The following is a 24,362-nucleotide window of genomic DNA, read 5'->3' on the forward strand; positions in this document are numbered from 1 at the left end:
TTTGTCAGTTAGGTTGACGGTTGGACAAGATGATCTTTAAGGTCCCTTCCAGCCTAGAAGATTCTGTGATTCTGTGATTCTGTTCTGCCAGCCCACGTTCCTTGCCTGTTTTGAAATTCTCAGGTTTGCTTTATGATATAAAGACATTGGTAGTTGCCACAGCTTTATCCATTTGGGAGTAAGACGCTGACTCCTGAGCTGTTAGTTTAGATGCAGACCCGTTTTTCCCCAGCTTTGTCTCTTCCAGGCTGGGTGACAAACGTAGCCCCCTTTGCAGGTCAGCCTCCAGCCGCGCTGGGTGGTGTGTACTCACAGTGGGCTCTGGATGGGGGTCGTTTGGCCTGAGCTCAGGATATGAGCTACCAGCTACTGCTGGTTCATCCCGTAGAACCAGCAATGTTTCATTCCTCTGATACTGAGATGCTTTGCAGCTGCTTGGACAGTAGATCCATACTCTTTCTCTTCCGCAAATAGACAGTCAGGGTTGTAGCCCTGGCCTTGGCATGGCCAGTGACCGGCGTAAGAGTGGGGAGAGATCCCATCAGTCTCATGCCTTTGTCAAGGACATTTCTTCAATGTACATGATTTTCTCTTCCTTTCCCACTGAAGTTCTCATCTTTTTTTCTATTTTCTTTTTGGATGTGTGAGGTGTTAGCTTTGGAGGGTTTCCTTGGGGGATTTGTTTTCGTGCTTTTGACAGCTTTTCTCTTCATCTCCTCCCAGGGCTCTTTTTGATCTTTTTCCATTAGTGTAATTATTGACAAGCTCCAGCCTTGTCTTTCCCTTCAGCCTCAATCTCTTCTCTCTCCTAAATTTCTTTGTAGTCCAGGTATTTCTTCTTTATAACTTGGAGAGGTGTAGAGGATCGATAGATGCCACTTTTAAAGTTCTCATGCCCTACACTGGAAGGAAACAAGGTCTGAAAATACCTGGGTCCTGCAGCCTTGCTAATGGGAAGAGACCAAAAAAGACTAACATGGTCCCCCTTCCCCATGGCCCCGTGGACATTGTTTATTGTGGTTACGCAACTTCTGTGCATTCAAAAAAGTTTGACCGAGGCCAAAACCAATTGTGCATATTTACCCATCATTTTTTCTGACTTTGGCACTTGGTTGCCATCCTCCGTTACCAATTAGTATTAAATTCCCATTAGCAACGTCTCTCTTCAGGCTGTCACTCTCCTGGAGCACTGAACTTGGACAGCGTGGCAATTTACCTGTTACATAGTTCATGTATATTTTATTCCAGTCCTTATCTCTCCCGGTATTTTAAGATCTGAACAGCTGTTTCCCCTGTTTGGTAAAGAATAACTATTATTTTGGATATCATAATTTAAGTGGAGTTTTCTCGAATTGACTATAGATAAGTCCTGAAATGTAGATCAGAAGCATTATTTACAGTTTCTTTTTTGATCCAATAAGGCCTTGGGCTTTGCCTCAGATCTTATTATTTCCAAACTCGTTATATCTAGAGATAATAGTGTTTGTCTTGGAGTTTGTCTAAATTAATAAACTCGCTTGACATTAGAGCTAAGAATGCTTCCTCTCCAAGGCATAGAATGCTCTCATCAATTCCCAACTTCAATTTAAATGGCAGGGTACAAATAAAATAAGTCACAAGTGAGATTTCCTTCAAATTTATCATCCCTAACCTTTGTCAGGCCCTGGCGTACTTCGGCCAAAAGATATTTGTGGAGGTGACATAAATGTTACATTTATTGCTTAGGGAAGAATTATGTATGTAAGAGCTATTTTAGTGGCCCTAAGAAAGCTATAAATTGTAGCTGTTGATCTTTTGTTTGACTTACGTTTATTATAAAAGAGAAGTAAACACAGTTAGCTTCAGTAAAATAGGAAATGTCTGATATGAGGCTGTACTACTCTTCTCCCTGCGTGAATTTCCAGTAATAGCTTCAACACTGGTTTCCAAACCATATTTGACAAATCTTTTGTAGAAATTCCTAGTTTTAAAACAGCCAAGGCAGTTTTTTAGATACCCTCACTGTATTATCTTGGCGTTTGCATGAGTAGTATCCATTCAGTTGATAAACAAAACCAGTTGTGAATTAGGTCTCTCTCTCATTACTTTGGGGAACCACTCAAGTTTGTTTAAAGACTTTTAGTGGTAATTAAACATATGGCAAGAGCTTCAGCAAAACAGCAGCTCTGTTGCATGAGAGAGCGCTGTTTTACTGTGTCTTTTAGGATTCTTTACAAAACACTCCAACTTTTCATAATTCCTTAAGAAATTTGTGATACTATTTACTTTCATTCTCAAGTATGCAATGAACAGAATGGCGTGTATACAATCAAGTGGGAGAATTAAGAGATTATTATCTGCAGCTGATTTTCTTCAAACATCATCTCTTTCTTTATTTTCCCCAAGCTTTCTAAGGGAAAATCTGCTTTGTGCTGCTGGTAGCATTGCCTCTTCAATTTATTCTGCCATACGTAGGTGACCTTGCAATGGTACAAGACTAGGGCCAAACAACGAGAACAGCAATGTCATTGGGAGCTGTGACATGGGTTTCAGATACGTGTTACAGCACTTCAAGTATCAGAACCCATGAATGCAGAGAAATTAAATATTATTTTTTTTAACCTTGAGGCTGTGAGATGTGAAACAGCTCTCTCCACACACACACACTGACAAGACAAGAAAGCTGACTTTGTGGAATACAGCTTTCTCCACACACACACACGCTGACAAGACAAGAAAGCTGACTTTGTGGAAATGAATGGGCACCCAATCAGAACTTGTCATTAAATATAACTTTTGCTGCTTTGATAGTCAAAGGCAAGAATTGCAGATTCTCATGCTCTTCAGTACTGACTTTAACATTTTGCTGTGATGAGTTGTGACTAAGTTAAAAGCTAGTGACACAGCAAATGCAGTGCAGTTTACGGGACGGTGGGAGTGATGTCAGGCAGCCACTGCTTCACCAGCAGCTGAAGATGGGAACAAGAAATGATAGGTTTCTCTAATGGTGCAAGAAACTCAGCTTCATCTCCAATATAGCAACCCTTTCTCGGTGTGTTTTATCCTGTCCACAGTGTACTTTTTATCCTCGAAGCATGCATTTGCTATGTGGTTCTTCTTGCTGGCTGAGTAGTGTGCCAAATAGTTATTTGGCTGCTGTAAGGAAGGGCAGGACCCATTAGTCCACTTGCTTTCTTCTTTTCTGTTCCAGGGACAGACTGAAAAGAGGTTATGGGTAGCCCTGTATATAACTTCTGAGCAATGATTTTTTAGCCAATGTGATTTTAGTGTCGCTGGTGACTTATTGCATTATCCACAGGATGGATGATCATGATGTTACCGATACTGCTCTGTACTGCAGTTGTGAATAAGCCACTGTGATTTATTCTAGTTGTCTAATAAAGGCTATTTCCGAACAGCACGTCGGTCTTAAGCTGTGGCTTGGAGAGAGCTTAAGCAAATCTTTGGAGCCATCTAATGGGGATATAAAAATGGAGATTTTATTCAATCATCTTTGATTATAGCAGTTTCTGATGTTAATGGCAGAACTACTGCTCTATGCATCTTGAAGAGAGGAGGGTGGCCAACCGACTACCACTTTGTATAAAAGGCTGGCATTGCTCTATCGGTGGGATATTCTTTCTCAGTTTCTGAGTTTGTTATTACTGATTTAAAGGAAAGAGAAGACCAGGGCATTGCTGCTAATGCAGACCTTGTTACGAGTGCTCCTTTTGGAGATCCTGCTCCTGAATGCATCCACTTCTGATAGTTTGCTAAATTGGGGCTAATACAAAAATGAGGATGTATTTGAAATGTTGGTCTTATTACAGGATCTTACTTTAGTACCCTTGGAAGCTTAGGAAGAACAGAAAACTTAATTTTATAAAACAGTTTTCCTGTTTGGCATCTCAATAAAGTACTCCTTTGCATAAATAATCATTTTTTAATTCATAAGTGAAAGTTTAAGTATGACTTGAGACTCTAGAACAAGTAGAGCACTATCATGTGTGGCTGTGTTGGCTGGCAGGTAAGGTAGGATGCGTAGGATGAATAAAAATATTGCTATCAATTTGAAAAATACTAAAATTTTTAGATACTAGCAGAGTTGAGAAACAATTCCAAATGTCTATTCTTCTCCTCCCTCTCTCTCTTCTTATATAATCCCCCCAAACTGTCTTTTTTTTCTTGCAAAACTGAGCCAAGGCAAAACTGTTCAATTTTTCCAATTCTTGTTAGTCTGGGGGTTAGCCTGACCTGGGATCCCTCAGCACCATTGACAATTCCCTACAGCATAACCTGCAGAATGACTCAAGAAAGCTTTCACCCTTCATATGCTGATAGTTGATGTATTGCTTTTTTTCGGGTAACCCCTGTCTAATGACAAAAAGGCATCAAAAACTTGATTCCTCATCCAGGGAGTGCTGAGAGCAGGTTCCCAGTACCTCTCTAGAGTGGGAAGACAAGCTGGAGCACAGTGAATAGGAAACAGTTTTGCTTTGTGATGGTGAAATACTCTCGTTTTTGTCCTCATGAGGAGAAGCTATTGCTTTTGTTCAGTCAAATTCTCTTGTTTCAATTAACACCCATTTTCTTTCCTAAGACTACCACAGAATCATAGAATGGTCAGAGTTGTAAGGGACCTTCAAGATCATCTCATTCCAACCCCCCTGCCCTGGGCAGGGACACCCCCCACCAGACCAGGTTGCTCCAAGCCCCATCCAGCCTGGCCTTGAACCCCTCCAGGGATGGGGCAGCCACAGCTTCTCTGGGCAACCTGGGCCAGTGCCTCACCACCCTCACAGCAAAGAATTTCTTCCTGAGATCTCATCTAAATCTCCCCTCTACCGATTTAAAACCGTTACCCCTTCTCCTGTCACTTCTTGACAAAAGAGTCCCTCCCCAGCTCTCCTGTTGGCTCTCTTCAGAGATTGGAAGGCTGCTATGAGGTCTCCCCGGAGCCTTCTCTTCTCCAGGCTGAACAACCCCAGCTCTCTCAGCCTGTCCTCACAGCAGAGGTGCTCCAGCCCTCTAATCATCTTTGTGGCCCTCCGTTGGGCCCGTTCCAACAGGTCCTTGTCCATCCTGTGCTGAGGACACAGAGCTCCAGGTGGGGTCTCACAAGCGCAGAGTAGAGGGGTAGAATCACCTCCTGCGACCTGCTGGCCACACTTCCTACTATCACTATCCCTACTTTACACTAAATATCTAGGTGTGGTCTTCTGAAGGCTGAGCAGAAGGGACAGTTCCTTCCCTGTGAATTCCTTCCTTCTTGGTACTTGGGTCTCCAGTCTGGTCCCCTGTCCATACAGCCCATGAGCTGCTGGTCTGTGTCTCTGCCAAGGTTGCTCCAGCTCCACTCCAGGTTTGCTAGCTCCCACAGGCCTGTCCCACAGAGCTGCTCCTGGCCAGGGCCCCTGCCAGGGACTTGTTCCTCCTGGGGGCAGGACTGGGCATTTGTCTCAGCTGAATTTCACGGGGTTCCAGTTATCCCATGTCTCAGCTGGCAGAGGTCACAGAATCACAGAATCTTCTAGGTTGGAAGGGACCTTAAAGATCATCTTGTCCAACTGTCAACCTAACTGACAAAAATAGACACCCACACAACAAACAAGGAGCATCATCACTAAACCAGACCTCCCAGCACCACATCAACCCGTCTTTTGAACACCTCCAGGGATGGTGCCTCAACCCCCTCCCTGGGCAGCCCATTCCAATGCCTGAGAACCCTTTCAGTGAAAAAATTTTTCCTAATATCCAGCCTGAACCTCCCCTGGTGCAACTTGAGGCCATTTCCTCTTGTCCTGTCGCCTGGGACTTGAGAGAAGAGACCGACCCCCATCTCTCTATACCCTCCTTTCAGGGAGTTGTAGAGAGCAATATGGTCTCCCCTCAGCCTCCTCTTCTTCAGGCTGAACACCCCCAGCTCCCTCAGCCTCTCCTCATCAGAGTTATTCTCCAGACCCCTCATCATTTTTGTCGCCCTTCTCTGGACCCGCTCCAGCACCTCAATGTCTTTTTTATGGTAGGGGGCCCAAAACTGGACACAGTACTCGAGGTGGGGCCTCACCAGTGCTGAGTACAGGGGGACAATCACCTCTCGGGCCCTACTCCCCACGCTGTTCCTGACACAGGCCAGGTCCTTCTGGATGGCAGCCCTGCCCTCCAGCATATTGACTGTGACCCCCTTCTGGATGGCAACCCTGCCCTCCAGCATATTGACTGTGACCCCCCGTTTGGTGTCGCCTGAAAACTGGAGGAGAGCGTGCTTCGTTACCTCCTCTACATCACTGATAAAGATGTTAAGATGACTTTTAAGATCCTTTTTAAAAAACAGGTTGTATTAAGCAGAGCTCAGCCTTCCCTGCTGCCTCCACTGTCTCCTCTTAGGTGAAACCTGAGTCTCCTTTGGTACTTCTTGAAATGACCCCTTCTAGACTCATTCCAATAGTTCAGCAAGCTCTGTATTTCTAATAATATTATAATGATTGGGTTTCAAGAAGGCTTGAGGAAAGAAAAGTTCCCTTTTTTGTTCAAGACATAAAAGTATTACTGCAGGGTGATGTTGTTAATAGCATGCTTCCAGAGCAGAGAGGTGCTTGGGTTTAGAAAAACACAGTTGTTAGGAGAAGTGCTCGTAAGAGTTCCTCATAGTGTGTTGCTGTGTTTATTTAATATAAGTATATGAGCCCCTCCCCATTGGCATGCACTGACGTACCAAAGTTAGATCCGTGAGTAATTCACAACAGTAATTTTCCTTCCAGCACTTGATTCTGAAGTTGCCAGATGCAAAGCTGGGTTTGGCAGCTGTTCTGAGAGCTGCTCTGGGTTGACTCAGCGGCACCAGGAGTAAACACGCTGCAGATTATCAGGCACATCCTGTTAAGGTTCTCCTGAATGGAAATCTTTTGCAAAATGAGACACGCTCGCTGTCTTAATCCAATGTTTTTTGTGCCGTATTTCTCCCAGTTTATTAAATCTAGGAGGTTTTATTACCCTGTATTCTGTAGAATCAAGTTAGCTCCGGAAGATTGCTGTACGTGCAGTGTGTGTTGCACATCATCACAGCAAACATCCCGGAGTGTGTTCCGTGTTGACAATGATGCATAAATTGTACAGTAGATTTTCCTTATATAAGTTTAATGTGAGAATGGCACTTTCAGAAACAATTAGTAAATAACTGAGAACAAGCAAATACAAGAAGCCAGCCTGAAAGCCTCTTTTTGTTTGTTCGTTTCAAGATGCTCTGTATTCTGTTATTTTTAAAGCAGCTGTTGTATGGTGCTTACTGTGGAACAGCCCTCCTTTCTGCGTTTGCCTCCATACACAAGCTGTATGATGTGGCAGATACCAGGCGCTTGCCCCTTAATAAAAATTAGATCCTATTCTGCATTTATCATGGGTGGTTACTGCAAGGACCCGGCAATGTGTAAATCTGCATGAGGTTTGTTAGGTGGGGGTACTGCACCTGAAGGGGTTTCAGAAAAGACACACAAAGAAGCAGGATACATTCAGACTTCTCTAGGCAATCCTGCTTTAGCAGGGGAGTTGGACTAGATGATCTCTATGGTCCCTTCCAACTCTAAACATTCAGGGAAATTCAGTGAAATTCCTTTTTCAGGGAGGATGGATACGGGCTTTGCTATGGGACCTGTGAGGAGCCCCTTACTAACAAGTTGATTATTCTTGTGCCTAAAGCAAAGGGCTTTTTCAGAGGTTGCACCTGCACCGTGTAGTTGCTGTGACTGTAATGTCATGTAAATTTCATGGAATCATAGAATGGTTTGGGTTGGAAGGCACCTTAAAGATCATCTCATTCCAACCCCCTGCCCTGGGCAGGGACACCTCCCACCAGACCAGGTTGCTCCAAGCCCCATCCAGCCTGGCCTTGAACCCCTCCAGGGATGGGGCAGCCACAGCTTCTCTGGGCAACCTGGGCCAGGCTCTCACCACCCTCACAGCAAAGAATTTCTTCCTAGTTATCTAATCTAAATCTCCCCTCTTCCAATTTAAAACCGTTACCCCTCATCCTATGGCTCCACTCCCTGATCAAGAGTCCCTCCCCATCTCTCCTGTAGCCCCTTCAGGTACTGGAAGGCCGCTCTAAGGTCTCCCCGGAGCCTTCTCTTCTCCAGGCTGAACAACCCCAACACTCTCAGCCTGTCTTTATATCAGAGGTGCTCCATCCCTCTCATCATCCTTATGGCCTCCTCTGGACCCACTCCAACAGGTCCATGTCCTCCCTGTGCTGAGGTCTCCAGAGCTGGACACAGAGCTCCCGGTGGGGTCTCACCAGAGCAGAGGGGCAGAATCCCCTCCTGTGACCTGCTGGCTACACTTCTCTTGATGCAGCCCAGGATGGGGTTGGTTTTCTGGGCTGCCAGTGCACATTGCTGGCTACTGTTGAGCTTCTCACCCACGAGCACTCCCAAGTCCTTCTCCTCAGGGCTGCTCTCCAGCCATTCTCCCCAACCTGTATTTGTGCCTGGGGTTGCCACATCCCAGGTGCAGGACCCTGTACGTGGCTTGGTTGAACTGCGTGAGGTTTGCACGAGCCCACCTCTCAGGCCTGCCCAGGTCCCTCTGGATGGCATTTCTCCCAATGGAGCTTGACACAAAGTAGTTTGGTATCAGAAGGCATCTAGGTACAGCACATGAAAGCTTATTTGAAGCACTGTGTAGATTTTGCACTGCCCTTCAGTGGCTGCAGCACAGACGTCGTTACAAGAATTGCTGTCACTGGGGGAACAGTGCAGAACAGAGCCTGGACAACCGTCATTAGCAATATCACAGAATCACAGAATCTTCTAGGTTGGAAGGGACCTTAAAGATCATCTTGTCCAACCGTCAACCTAACTGACAAAAATAGACACCCCCACAACAAACAAGGAGCATCATCACTAAACCAGACCTCCCAGCACCACATCAACCCGTCTTTTGAACACCTCCAGGGATGGGGCCTCAACCACCTCCCTGGGCAGCCCATTCCAATGGCTGAGAACCCTTTCAGTGAAAAAATTTTTCCTAATATCCAGCCTGAACCTCCCCTGGTGCAACTTGAGGCCATTTCCTCTTGTCCTGTCGCCTGTGACTTGAGAAAAGAGACCGACCCCCACCTCTCTACACCCTCCTTTCAGGGAGTTGTAGAGAGCAATAAGGTCTCCCCTCAGCCTCCTCTTCTCCAGGCTGAATAACCCCAAATATGCAGCAATATGCAAATGTGCAGCAATAAAGCATCACTGTTAAACTTCATGTGTGTTTCTTTCCAGCATCTGTCTCCATTAGGACACTTGTCTAACAGGCTGCATTTGTAGAGCAGGATAATTTTATTTTCCTTGCACGTGAACTGAGTCAGACACTGAAGGAAGCCTTCGCAGGCAGTGAGAGGGTGGTACGATGCCGGGTCAGCCTGCCCAGCCCCTGCTCCACCTCTGCACCACCATTCCTTCTCTTTGTCACTGGCCACAGAAGCTCATCTCAATGTGAAAATGTTAAACTTAACAAACAGGGAAGCTGAGATGCCAGTGCTTAGGTGTATGCTGAAATAACTCACTGGTGAAGTAGCTAGTGTTAGCTGATGTATCCGCTTCTATTACCATCTTAAATTGTAATAAACTTGAACCGACAATTTGCAATGATACTTCTTGCTCTGCTGTATTTGAATTTATGAAATCAAAGGTGTTAGCTTGTTCAATTGATTTAAAATACAATAATGAATTAATTACAATAATGTATTAAATACAATAATGTGGTGGCTTGTCTCTGAAACGAACTGTATATAGGAGCAGTGAAAAGGATAACTCAAACTGTGAAGATCTGCAAGCGAAGTATTTCCCTCTCCAGTTGCCTTGATTTGGATAGAAAATGTCATTAGGAAGCACAGACGTGTTTGTTGAAATTTTGTGTGTGTTAAATATAGTTAATTATGCTGTTCTCACAAGGCACCTCTCTGTTAAAGTTGATGTGCTAATGCTTGATAGCACATCAGCGCGATGTGGGTGAAGAATGATAGAGATCTCTGAGCTAGGGCCAGCTGAGCTCACTGTGGAGCTGTGGGGGCACGATTTTGCCAGCTAAGAAGCTGACTAATCATCTAAACTAATCATCACACTACCATATTTTGATAAGTAAAATCAGTAATTTCTTTCCAAATTTATAGTTATGGCAAATTTTGATATTTCTAGCTTTTTTCCCCACTCAGAAGGAAAGATCCTTACATCCTTAAAAGACTATGTAAGACAAAAAGATATCTGATGTCCTTCATGCCTCTGTGTTATTCAGTCTCGAGCCTGTTTTGTCTTATAAGGAAAGAAATGTAAAAATATACTCTTGAATCCAATAATGTTTCCTGTTTCACGAAAACATGCCAAAAAAAAAATTGGTAATCTGTTTACCTTTAACTCTGTTCTGGACGGGTCTAATACACAGGAGTAAGGTTGCAGTTGTCATCTGTGAAATTGTAAAATAAAAGTAATTTGTTCATAATGTTATCTCTCTCTGTAGACCTCAACTGCTACTGTTAATATTGTGGTGACGGATGTAAATGACAACGGACCAGTTTTCGATATGTTTCTACCTAAAAACCTGTCCGTACAAGAAGAGGAAGCCAATGCTTTTGTTGGTCAAGTAAGGGTAAGTCATTAACTGTGCGGAGTTAAATTGTGTATTTTAGTACCAAAACTGTCCAGACTATTAGCAAAGAGCACAAAATAATTTTACCTTGGACAATCTCACATCAAAACATCTCAGGTTTAAATGCAAACTGTTCTCAGAAGTATTTCTGTTAACAAAGTCATCTTTTGGACTTCAAAACACAGAACTGATTCTATTCTTTTCTCTATGATTGATAGCTGAAAAGGATATTTCATTTTAAAATAGCACATTAAAAAAGCTGTCTTTGAAGATATACCACTGTAAAAGCCTGCTTATAACAGATCTGCAGTGTTACAACATTATCGCTGTGTTTTTATACTTGTACTGATTTCTTTTAAAATATTTTTCTAACATAGTGAACAAGTGACACATGTATATGAAATTGTCATGCATGTCGAAAATTTTAAGGCCATTAAGGGGTAAAACAGTTAAACTGTTGACTGAAATAATTGATTACCTGTCATAAAAATAAGTTGTGCTTGAGGTATTGTTAATTTGAGTGTTTTGAAGCTGTGTAAGTTTTTGTAATATGGGTTGGTCTTCTGGACCACTGAATGCGGATTCAGGCACTTGAAACGTACATCACCTTTTTTCCTTATTTTTTTTGCAAAGTCAGTTTTTCCTAACATCAGATGAAAGATGAAAGTATGAGTTGGGTTCTTTTGAACTAGCAGTTTAATGTGTTGATTCATATTTCCTTCAGTGATGAGTTAGCACAAAGGTTGGATGCAGTATGAGCTGTAGGTAAAAGATGAATTTAGAAGTGCGTTTTTTCAGGAATGTAGGTAAAAATTCTGCCTTTCTTTCCAGTAGCAACCATGCCAATTGAAATTGGGACCTCCTGCATATTGCTGTATTAGCAGTACCATCAGAAAGAATAGGATATTTTGGGTAGTGTGGTAACCATATTGGGTAGCATGTAAACGTAATAACCATGTTTGTTTCCAAATTTATGTTATTCAGTAAAACATCCATCAGCGTTTCTTGTTTATCACCTTCCTTGGTAATTTTATGTTCTTTTTGAATGAACTTCTGTTGTTTTGTGGCATTTATAAATTGATAAAATGCTTCCTTGGGATGGGTTTGTGTTTAGTTCTGATTTCATTAATTATTCATAAAGTTTTGATTTCCTTCAAGTTATAATAGATGTTTTGTAGACTTCTTTAGTACAGTTTGTTCTTACACTGAAGTGGTTCTCCATATGTCTCTGCTCTGCTTGCTTTGTAACCTGGTGTCATTACAGGTGGGTACTGCTCTGAACCTGTCCAAGGTCAGGTGTAATTTTCAAGGGAAATATCTTTTGTCAGCATTGATGAAGACTACAGTTTTCCTAAAGCTTAATTTTGTTATGCTAGACTGAAATATTAACCGTGTCGAAGGCTGTTTTGAAGCCTTGGACATACAGAAATTAGGATCCCTGCAATTAAATCAGTTTCCATGAATTGATAAGTTATTGCTTTGGGTTTTGTCATTGTGTTCATCTTCTGTGGTCGTTTTTCATTTTGCATCCTAAAATGTATGGACATGATATTTCAAATCAGTACCAAATACCTTTAAAATCCATTTTGTGGTTTGCTAGGTGCCCTCGAGGTGCAATAATCTTTTCAAACACAAGATTGGATCTATTTTTAGCTTACATGGAACTATAAAATAAAACAAGTTATTGCAACAGAACCTCTCTATCTTACAAACTAGTATAATTTCAAAGTTGTGTTGAAATGAAAATATTTAATGAAGCCTTGTGATCCCTTGTTCCTAGTTGTGGAAGGATAGAACTGGTTATATCATTTATTGTTATGTTTATCACCAGTCCTAATTCCCAGTCTCTGGATGGAAAAAGCTTTCTCTTTATAGCACAGATTCTGCATGTAGCTTCTGTTTCATATTCACAAATGCATATAGATAGTACAGAAAACAGTGGTTTGGGCATTTGAAATGTTTTTCTGGCTTCAGTCAGATTGGTGAGATAAGGCTGATGAACATTTAGGTGTAGCTACATTGTTTGAGGATATTCTTGTTTAAAAACTAAAATAGCTTTTGGTGTGTTGTTGTGCCTGGCAGTGCATTGGAACCACAGGGAGCTATGGGAGAGGTTTCTATGGGAATACATTTTGTATAGAGGCTCTAACAAGGTTAAAATACAAAGGTCTATTTTAGACAAAAAGAGCCTGGTAAAAGAAGGTAGCCCTTATTGTGTCATGTATTTTCACTACCAAGAACGAAGCCGCTGACTGGCAAGACGGCTTTTCAAAATGTCTTTTACTGTATTTCTGTTTCCAACAGAAATCTGAAATCCACCAGAGTAAGCAGTGATATAGATGATTTAAAAAAAAAAAAAAAAGCAAACAGGGTTTTGTGGTGTCCCTTTCCCTTTTGAATGTTGGCTTCAGGAAAAATACAGCAGGAGATTTTTATCTTAAGACCCAAGAAGGTAGGGGCCCCGCTGCTCTTTGAGGCAGAGGACCTACTGAAGGATATGGAAAAGATGCTCAACTACTTTGATGCCTTGGATTTTTTTTACTGGTAAGGTTTGATGTTGGGATCATCAGCTGCCTGAGCCCAGGGGCAGGAAAGCACTACCCACAGTAGAAGATGAGAAAGTTATGGGCTGACGTGGGTGCTGAAGGATTGACCAACCAACCTCCAGAGGGTCCCTCACAACCAAATTTATTTTGTTTCTTTACATTCTTTAAATTTATTTTGTACTGAAATCTATTATTTTATTCACACGAGATCCACCCAAATCAGTTATTATATGCTTAGATTATTAGCAGCAACTGCTATTAATCAGGTTTTAATTATTGTTTTTTTACATTTGCCAGTTGAGGTGATAGTAATGGTGGTAAGTCTGGGGATACAGTCTGTGATGTCAGTAAGTAGAAAGGTAAAGCTGCAACAAATTTATCAGTACCTATATTGAAATGTTAGAAATAGCCTAGAACAGCTATTCTTGACTTTCTGTATGGGGTTTATCTTCCTTTCCTCCCCTGACACTGCAGAACTTCATCTCTCTCTCTGGAGTGCCCTCACTCTCCACCGCTCTGATGGCTCTTTCTCTGCCAGTTGGAGCTCCTGAAGGCACCGGCACAGGACTGCTGCCTGTGGGGATTGGAGGAGCATACTGAAGATTAAAAGAACAAAAGCTAGACAGGATAAGGCTGAAAGTGTAGCAGATGTATTTCAAATCCCTTTTATTTTGCACAGTGTTGTCTCAATTGGAGCAGTTGGAGGTGTATTAGGTTCCCTGCTGTTCTTTCATGTCTGATCATGGGCATCCCCCAGCCAGACAGGAGGAGAATTGCTGAATGAAGTTCTCTACAAAGGACCAAAAGGAAATAAAAAAAGCTTCAAGTGGGAAACTTGAAAATGAAATTCAGGCACCTTATTGTCTGTTGCAGCCTAAAGCAGCTGAGGTCCTGCTGAAGACAGGCATGTAATGATTTGCGTTGTGCAGTGTGCTGGTTATCAATACCTGGTGCGTAAGAGATAAAAAAGTGGAATGAAATTTAGGTGGGAATCGATGTATCCACTGCAAAATCTGCAAAAGGGTCCCGTTTTTGCTCAGTGAAAGACAGTCCCAAGTGGTTTGTTATGGGCTTTAAAAATGCAATCTGCAGTTAAATAAGAAACAGTTGACCCAATGGGGCCCAGGAGAGGAAACAAATCACTCGACTGAAGTTTCTATTCATCTCTTTCCTATATCTACTCAGATTGTTTCACACACACACATAATTTGTTTATTGTAGGCATATTTTTGTGTCACTGATCAGCACTGTTTGACGTCTCCAACATGAATTTGTTGGTATCAAGGGGAGATAGGGACATGAAAGAAAAATGAGAAGGAAAATGTGGATAAAGAATTAGATGGCAGCGGACAAACCAACCCCTCATCAGATGCTCAAGTGTCACTGGACCCTAGGTCTTCCCTGAAATGGAGACAGTATAAATAAGCTCCAGTACTGAAAGCGGTTTGCAAACAGGGTGGGTAATATCCCTGTCATCTGCTTCTTTTTTTAAATGAGAGAAGAAATGCTTAAGTCATCTGCTCTTTACGATGAAGCCATTCTACCTGTTGGAAAGCAAGCCTTGGAAAACTTTCTTTGATTGTACTGTACAATGGAAATATTTTGCTTTTCTACTTATGTAATAAGTGTAAATTCATGCCTGTGGTATACATCCAATAGCTTCTGTTCACTACGGAACAAAGCAAGGTGAAACTGTAAGACAAGTGAAACAGAGATGGCCTGTATGGCACCGGTCTACTGATCCTAGATATTTTCTTTTAATGGTGTAGAAGTGCTTTAAATGTGTTGCGTATAGAAGCAGACTATCACTTTTGAATGCTAATGAAATTTAATTATGATCCAATTTCCTAACAGAGCTTTCTGTCTATGAATATCGGTGAATTCTTGCAAGCTTCTGTTTTCATCTAAATTCCTAAGGGGGGTAAACCCCACAAGTCTCATGATTTAAGGCCCAGTTTAAATTTCACAGATGACATTAAGGCTTATTGTGTTGGACTAAGTGACCTCTGGACATCCCTTACAACTACATGATTCTTTCATGTCTGTCTTTTTGTATACAGGAAAACTGCTTCAAATGCTGATGAGGTATCACATTACAAGATTTTGTTGTTAAAAGTCTAGAAAGGAGTCTCACTTTACCTAAATCACCGTAGTCATGTTGTCTGCAGGAAGGTTCATAGAACAAGGCGTTATTTTCCCACAACCTGCACTGTAGGTTACACATTACCTTTTCTAACTATACCAGCTTCTGAAATGAAATTCTCAGGTCTCCTATACCTTTAGACAACCTGTAGGAAAATTAGAGGTGGAGGAAAAAGGACATGACCAGAAAAAAAAGGAGACTTTTTGGCAGGAAAGGACAGTCTGTGAGTGAAAGGAGTTACTCGTCTTTGGGGAAGAGTAAAATCATGGCCTCTGAAGTAAATCTCAGATACCCAGAGTGAATCCCTGACTGCTGCTCACTGCAAATTACATTACCTAACAACATATTTTGAATTAATCTAATGTATGTAAAAAGAATATGAGCAGCTAGGATTTTTGAAATAAGAATCCGTAAAACATTAATCAGAATTTAAAATTGGAGAATTTTAACATGGCAGATGGACAACACCCAGAGGGAATTCAGACCTTTGCCTTTTTGGTTGCAATGTGTGTGTCTGTGTCATTAATGTACCTGTTACTGTTTAGTGGTGTAACTAACTACCACTGTATCTGTGTGGGTAGGAGTGAGCTGTGACTTTCCAGCTCTTAAACCATTATTCTTGAGCTTCTGTTTGTGCTCGTTTCTGTAACTTCATGTAGTTTCTTGTAAGCAATTGGATCATTACAAGGTTGTTTCAATAGGACCTCTGTGGTTTCATCTCCTTGCATGCTTATTAACAAAATAGTCTACGAGGTAGCGTAGAGAGACCTTTAGTAAGGCTTTCAGCACTGTCTCCCTTAAGATTCTCACAGGGATGGTGATGGCATGAAGAATTTCACAATTTCATGTCAGATAAAGCAAGCAGAAGGGAGAGTATTTCCAATAGGACATGGATGTGCTCAAGTCCCCTTGCAAGTGCTTTTATTCTTGCTTCTCGCCCAGCCCCTATCAGTTTTGTCAGCCCCTAATTACCTAATCAGGGTGGAAGAGTTGTAGCTTCTCTGCATCACTGCATCCACAGGGTCTGCCTTTGATCTTTTGCATGTCCGTGGGTGCACACTGCCTAAATTTGTGTACGGAAGAGGTGCTGGGATTTGCTTTTGGTTTAAGCTAAATGGTGTGCTCCTTGCTGTCCTCAAAACGGTAAGTCCTGGGGACTGGAAGAGGATATGTAAGAAGGCTGAGAAATGCAGAAAATAGTAATTTCTATGAATAGCCTTCACATATCTGAAAGTCTTTAGCTTAAAGTCTTATTTTAGCTTAATTTTATCTTTCTTTCCCCGTATAGTCTCCCAGATTTTATGGTTAGCTGTCACAATAATTATTAAAGGCTGCATCTCTACTTAGATGGTGAGAAGCAATGAAATGCCAGCCCTTGCTGAAGTCAGTGTCCTCATCCCATGTCCTTCTAGTTGGATTTTCACCCGTTTGTTAACAACCAAATTCCTCCAGCCTCTGAAAACAAGACAGATGCCATGGTTTCAAGTCCAGACCTGTGGCGTGAGATGAAGTAGACGTGGTTGTAGATGTGTGCAATTGTTTTCCCATCTTACCATCAGTGCTAGGCACAGTTGGTTTCTTTCTGCTGACACCCCTAAGGAGTTGTATAATTTCTGGAGCCACACTCCCCCTGCTTTACATGGTTCCTTCAACTTAGGTGAGCATGACACACAGACCAGATGGCTTCAGAAAGCCATACGTATGGTAAATGGGGTGACTCTTTAAACTAAATGGATTTCAAAAGCTATGCTCTTGTCTTTCCTGTTTCCGATATTCTATTTATGCATTAATTTACACCATTGTCTTCAGAATAACATTATTTGTGCTTTAATGCAGTGGAAAGTCTGATAGTTGTTACCAGAGAAACATTTCAACCGTTTTCATGTTCACAGTAGCTGATCATTGAGAGTCCTGGGATTTTAGTGTGAAAGGAATTCTTATTTTTGTCTGCCTGACACCTTGCTTCCCAGTGTGTTTTTCCGCCCTTTCATCTATTTCAGCCTGATGCCATACTAAATCTTCTGAACGAGTGGTTTGATGTCTTTAATACATGCCCATTTAGTATTTTGATGGCCCATTCCATTTGATTTGCCTGCTCAGATTTCTGTCGCCAGGATAAGAAATTATGGGTTTCCTGAGCTTACAAATTAGGGTGGTTTCCTTTGGGCCTGCTAACTTTTGACTGCAGTCTCTCATTAGAGATGTTCTTCTGTGACTTGAACAATTGTCTAGATCAGTGATTTCTTTTTTGAAGAGTGCCTGGTGGAAGAAGTTGGGGAATTGCCTCCTGATACATGTCAGGTGTCTAACTTTTTCAAAATATTCAGACCTTGCAACCTCAATATCTGTATAATTGATATAATAAAAGTAACTTCTTCTAAGTACTATTCTGTGAACAAGAGAAGGCAACAGAACACAGCTGAGAGCGCTCTAAGAGTCTGACCAGTGAGATAAGTGGTTTCAAGTCCAAATGCTCTCTATTATGTTCCAGCTCAGATTCTAATTCTAATGGTCTCTAATTAGGTGGGCTTATGAGGAGAGCCAGCAGTCTAGAAACATGACAAAAATAACTTTAAAATGGATTAATGTTATCAGAGAAATGTTTGGGAACCCTGCTAAATGTGGAGATTTTAAACAATGTAAATAATTTCATCTGTGATTTAGAAAGCTTTGGGTTTTTTGCTAGTATGTGTATTTATTGGTTTAATTTCTAAATTGCTTGATCATATAATTGCCAAAGAACAACTCATCATAAAAGCAAAATTTCTAATCATCTTTCAAGTAAAAACAGGGAGAGCAAGTCTCTAAATTTAGGATTTGGTTTCATGCCAGACTGAAGAAAGCTTGTCTATTTTTAAGTGTTACAATATGATTAACTTTTGTAGGAGGTTCACCAGTCCATTGAATCATGGTTTTGCAGCCATGAGTTTCCCAATTTTCATTTATTTTAATTTATATTTGCTTGTAGCATTTAACTGTTCTTACTGTGTAGTTTTATTTAGAGTGGCATTAAATTGGTTTCTGAACTAACCCTCCAGATGCACTGAATTAGCATTGACTATGAAAGTAATTACCAAAGGTTTTCTCATCTTGTAGAATGGCTAAAATATGTCAGTATTTAAAAACCTACCATGTGCTACCATTACGCTAACAAATTACTCCAAGTGTAGTTATGAAAAAAAATAATAAGCTGGCATGACTTGTCGTTCAATAAGGCACTTTTTCTTTTGAAAAGTTCCAGGAGGATATACAGACAACCTGTAGTGTTTTCCAAAAGCACATGTGTAGGGCATTAGTTTGTTCTCTTAATGAAGTAGGAGTTGCCTTGAAATTTCAAAATAGCCAAAATTTGAGGGTGCTGCCTCCGAGTTTGATTTTTGCCTCGCCAATGTTTTTAGACCAGCTACACCCACTTGAACTGCCCAGCCAGTGACAGGTCACTGAAATTGCCCCCTGATACTAGAGTGTCCAATTTTATTATTTATTCTTTTTATCATGTTTCTTCATCAAGTCTTTTTTTTGCAGGCCAATAACTCAGATCATGAAAGATTTATCACAGACTGTAACTAAGCCTCTGTCTCTTCTCTCAGTGTAACATTAAGTTTTGTGGCATGTCAGAAATGATATAGCAGAATCAAGTAAGTGAAAAAGCATTCTGTAGACTTTTAGTTGAGCATAAGTACAGAATAAAAACATTTCTTATCTGAAGCTTGTACAAAACTTGCAGTCCTCCAGTTCTGCAAGTCTGTAAAAGAATTATTTTTTTCTTTATACGAGTAATAAAGGTCAGTTTTGTAGGAAGTTCTGCAGAAATTAACTCTTGTAGGCTTTTTATTTTGAGTTGCAAAAGAGTATTGCACCTCTCTTTAATGGGCACACTGTGATGCCACGGGTGTTTAGGAGCAGGATTTATTCATCTTACTGCATGAGGTGCAAAGAGTTTGTGTGTGAAACTGCTGACAGCACTGGGAGGGCCAAAGTATTTCCTTACTTCTTTATAACATTGTCACAGAAATCTTTCAAAACTGTTGGTGCCTTCTAATATTTTGCTTTGCTTCAAGCACGTAGAGAGTGAAATAGGGAAATGAAAGACCGTGTGTCGCGGTTTCAGCCGAAATCACCGCAGCTGAACCAACAGATGGCCCTTCCCCCCCCACCAAAGAGGAGAGGAGGAGATAAGGAGATTCAAAAGTTTGGAATGAACTAAACTACTTTAATGAAGAATTAATGTTAAAATAAAAAAAAAATTAAAAAAAAAGAAGAAAATAATGAAATAGATATGATATATACAAAACCCTATCAATCTCCCAGGATGCCCTCCCCAGCAGGCACTGGGGAAGTCCCCGACTGGACTCGGTGAGGGATGGGAACTGGGTTCCAGCTCTGGAGTCAGGAACACAGGGATGGGGATCAAAGGCAGACGAACAGACAGGGTCCTCCTCGGACGTCGGCCCCTGAAGAGAGAGGCTGACCCTTAGATCCCTCAGCTTTGACACTGAGCATGGGGCAGATGGGGTGGAATACCCTGTTGGTCAGGTTTGGGTCACCTCTCCTGTCCCCTCCTCCCTGCAGGGGGGACCCCTCTACGCTTTTCCATTTCTGACCCTCCAATGGGGCAAATAACAAAATCATCTGACCTTGGTTGTTACAGCAATAAGTCTGAGCAGGAGCCTCTCTGCACACCCTGCCTTGGCACGAAGTACAAACATTGGTCTTACCACTCTGAGAAGGAGCAGTTTTCTCCCCAATATGCTGTTAATTTCAGAGCGTTAGAAGAGGCCGAGCTAAAATGTAAAGTTACAGAACACGAAATTGGTCCGGTTTTACTTCAAACCGGGACACCGTGTAAAAGCAGGCAAAAATAAATGAAAGAGAGGAAAAGTCTTTCTGAAATATAAAGCAGAAGAAAAAATCCAAACTTTTACAGGTGACTGATTTTCCCTTCTTAAAATATTTTCAAATAAATTCCAAGGGGCCAGAAACATTTCAAATATCTGTGGCCTCTTACTGTGTCTGGGAGATGTTAATTTTGTCCTGTGAGCACAAACTCCCTGAAAAACAAGTACAAAATCCAATTTAGCACTCCCACCTACACTTGATTTGCTATTTGACACAATTGAGGAGCCTGGGAATCTTTTTAACCCATAATAATAAAAAAAACCAAACCATAATAATAAACCCATTAAACCCAGAAACCCATAATAAAAAAAACCAAACAAACCATAATAATAAACCCATTAAACCCAGAATAATAGAAAAATCATGTTCTCATCCATGAAAACAATAACCCAACTCCCACTATCATCCTTTGTGTCCTCCAGAACAATTTCCATCCCTCCCTCAAGCTGAGGTGTTTGCTGGAATCCTGGAGGTGCTGTCAGAGATGGGGAGGTTTGGTTGGAGTGGGTATGGACCATGGGAGACTTCGGTCCCTGAAGAAGACCTGAAGGAAAATTTCATTTGGAGGAAATTGGGTTGGTGGCAAAGTGGTTCCTAAGAAGTTTTTCAGCTTTAATGAGGAGATACTTGTCATGTTTGCCTGCTTTATAGACAAATATGAATAATAACACACTGCCTTGCTTTGCTGGTTTCCAACTCCAGCAGTCCGAGCATAAACCCACAATTAACCTGCCTAAATCCTGTTGTTACCCGTCGCGAGCAAAAGTTGTGGATATTAGCAAGAGGTTTCTTTTGAAAAGAATGATAATGATATAATTAATATTGTTGACATTTAAACATTTGTTATTATATTTCAGAGTTAATGATCCTTCAAGAGATGTTTTGGTAATTCAGATCTCCCACAATTGTATTTTGAAGCTGTTTTAAGATGAAGGAAGATAATTTGTTACTCTGGGATGCTGTTGGTTTATATTCACGAGGGTTTCTTAGTAATGTTGAAGCATAGTTGGTAGTGCAGATTTAAACTTAGCACAACAGATAAAGGCTGTCACCTTGCCGATTAGGGTATCTCCAGTAAATGTGGAATGTGTTTTGCAGGAAATAAAGTACTGATTAATTTATATTCCTAGGTTTCCAAATTTGTTTTATCATGCAGTACTTTATAAGTTGGCCCCATGAGAGATGGAAATGAGAGCAGCCACGGAGATCTGAGGAGTTACTAGAGTAACAGCAGTAGTTACTAGAGGCTCGTCAGAGGAATATGCTTTTCCTAATTCTGAAAAACATACCGAGTTGGGGGAGGGAGAAATGTGCATCTCCTCTTTCTGCATCTCTTGCAGCATTGGCAAGAAGGGCCAGGCAGCAAGGGGTTGTTTTTTTTCTTGTCATATTTTAAGTCTAATTTATACTCCTGCAGATGCTCTCAGTCTAAAGACAATAAATTACCTTCGATGTATGTAAAGCAGGCTTCTCTGTCCTGACAAAATCCTTGTTGTTTAGGCCGTGTTGAGTGAATTTATGAACTCTTCAGCTGTGTAACCCTGGTGCAGTAAATTTGCCCAGCGGGCTGCTTGAACCCATTTCAGTAAGAAGTGAGGAAAACCTCTGAGCACGCAGAGAGGGACGGTTCCCGATTTTTCTCTTACCCAGAACAGCAAAATCAGCTTAGTTTCCTCTCCAGATTTAGCAAGTGTATTGCCAGTGATCAAACCCCAGAATGTGGTGGCAGATGTTGGGGTGATGGGTGGGGACTCAGGTGTTGCAGTAGTCCTGGTGTGGTGGCTGGAAGCCCCTCAGGCTCCTTTGCTCTCCTGCTTCTCAGCCAGCTCTGCCTCCACAGCCACAGGGGCTTGAACTGATACTTTCCTTCCCTTTGATGACTGTAGGGTTGAGGGGAGGGAGGACTGAGGTCAGGGCTGGATGCAACAAATAAATCTTCTAGCAGGAAAATAAGGCAGAAATGAGTAGGTTCTTTCTTCAGTTGTCTGGTCTCGACATCCCGCTGCGGCAGGGGAAGAGTGAGTGATGGTCTTTGGAAATGTGGGTTATCACTTTGCCTTCAACTTGGACAGCTTTGGCTTATCATGGGGGGCGGGGAACGTGTTCTGCACGCATCCTACACACAGAGGCAAGATCACATGTGTAGGGATTTGAAGCTCAGGTGAGAGACTATGGGGAACAGAAAGAAATGTGGCCAATTTTGTGCTCAGAGTTTGCTCCTATTGGACCTTACCTAATAAATTACTAAGAATGTTGATGTAGCCCCGAGAAAAATAGTGTCTGTGATTTGTATTTCATTGTTGTAGCTGAAAACAGACAAGGGAGCTGGTTGCTGGAGAGACCCCAGAGCTGACAACCTTTCACACATCCTAGCAGATACGTTTTAGGAGCAATTGGAGAAAGCATTGGCTAGAGACATCAGGAGCAGATGGCTGAATCAGAACATCAGGGAGAGGTTCTTGATCTGAATTCGTAGTGTTCTGTGGCTCAGCTTGCAGAGCTTAGTCCTTTAGACAGGTACTGTGTGTCAGTTTCTGGAAAAGCTGGTATGGCCAATTTTGCCCATGAAGCCTGGATTCGTACCTACAATGTCTCTGTGCAGAAGCTCAGATAGTGCTGGAATGTCATAAGCCCAGGACCACCAAACTAGGTCTGAACTGAAACATGCCTGAGACTTGCTGTGGTCCAAGACTGCTGCGGGTTGGCTGGCTGTGGCTGTGTGGCTCAGAGATCAGTTGGGAGCAGGTAAACTCCAGGGAACAAAATGAAGGGGTGCAATGAGAGGACATGCCCACCCCAAAGAGCTCTCTTTTGGTTGGTGCTGGTCTCTTCTCACAGGTAATTAACAATAGAACAAGAGGGAACGGCTTCAAGCTCCAACAGGGGAGGTTTAGATTGAACATTAGGAAGGAATTTTTCACAGAAAGAGTGGTCGGGCATTGGAACAGGCTGCCCAGGGAGGGGGTGGAGTCCCCATCCCTGGCTGTGTTTAAGGGCCGTTTAGATGCAGTGCTGAGGGACATGGTGTAGGGGAGGACTTTGTAGAGTAGGGGAGATGGTTGGACTCGATGATCCCAAGTGTCTCTTCCAACCTCAATGATTCTATGATTCTATGATTCTTCTCCTCCTCTGGTTATGCAGATGGTGTACCTCCATGCAGCTCTTACAGTTGGATAATTTTTCATCCTTATTCATATCCAGTGGGAGATCATATGCAAGTCTTCCCCTCCATGCAGCACTGTGTAGTAGAGATGGCAGCAGCAGTGCATGCAGCTCTGTCTCTCAGATCTTCTCAACCATTAGTGGTGCTGGAAGAAATTCTCACCACCTCCAGCATTTGAGGTGCAATACACTATTGTCCCTTCTTGGGGTCTTTTCTGCTAGTTTCGACATTTCCCTCATTTTGCTGGTTACCTCTTCTTGGGTCTTTGTCTGTTTGTTTGTTCTCAGTTTCCATGGTACCTGTCTCCCCGGTGGCCTTTGAGGGCTGTGTTGCCTACAGCAATCATGCTGTTTCAGCTGCCTCTACAAAGCCTGCATTTCTTGTATGAGCAACATCTGCAGGGCTGCGAAGAGATTTCTGCCTGTAAATAGATCTGTAGCTCCTTTTAAGATCTGCTGTCATCTGGTGGCCCTTTACCAACTGAAGCTTCAAGACTCTTCCCATGCTATTTATGTGCAAATTAGTGAGGATGAGTTGTGTTTGAAAGCCTTGTGTGACGCGTTGGATGTAAGAATGTGCTCTTGCATCTTTTAGTCCTTCCATAGTCTCCTTGAATTTGTCTTTGGGACTTCCCTTGGGATTTGGGTCATACAGAAATGAAGTTGCTTCTCTCCACCTCTGTTAACTGTATACCTGGGTAATCCAGCTCAGTGTTGGTAATGAGCAAATGGTATTAAATTTATTGGGATGTTTCTGGCTTCTGGTTTAAGGAGGGTGTTTTAAGGGTAGCTCAAGCAGGGCTGATTTTTGAAGCAGAACTTTCTGAATCATAGAATCATAGAATGGTTTGGGTTGGAAGGGACCTTAAAGATCATCCAGTTCCAACCCCCCTGCCATGGGCAGGGACACCTCCCACCAGACCAGGTTGCTCAAATAGCCATCCAGCCTGGCCTTGAACCCCTCCAGTGATGGGGCATCCACGACCTCCCTGGGCAACCTGTTC

The 24,362-nt window shown here is 42.1% G+C and overlaps 1 protein-coding gene across 1 annotated transcript in view; it reads left to right on the plus strand.

Annotated features, from left to right (window-relative positions):
* The window catches only part of PCDH15 (protocadherin-related 15), a gene marked incomplete at its 5' end in the record, with an annotated part of 305,454 nt that overhangs the window by 73,948 nt on the left and 207,144 nt on the right, over positions 1–24,362 (plus strand). The window contains one exon of the mRNA XM_014966628.1: positions 10,480–10,608. Coding sequence (XP_014822114.1) covers positions 10,480–10,608 — 129 coding nt within the window. The remainder of the gene's footprint in view (positions 1–10,479; positions 10,609–24,362) is intronic.

This window comes from Calidris pugnax, unplaced genomic scaffold, assembly GCF_001431845.1.
Source record: "Calidris pugnax isolate Ruff unplaced genomic scaffold, ASM143184v1 scaffold53, whole genome shotgun sequence".
NCBI lineage: Eukaryota > Metazoa > Chordata > Aves > Charadriiformes > Scolopacidae > Calidris > Calidris pugnax.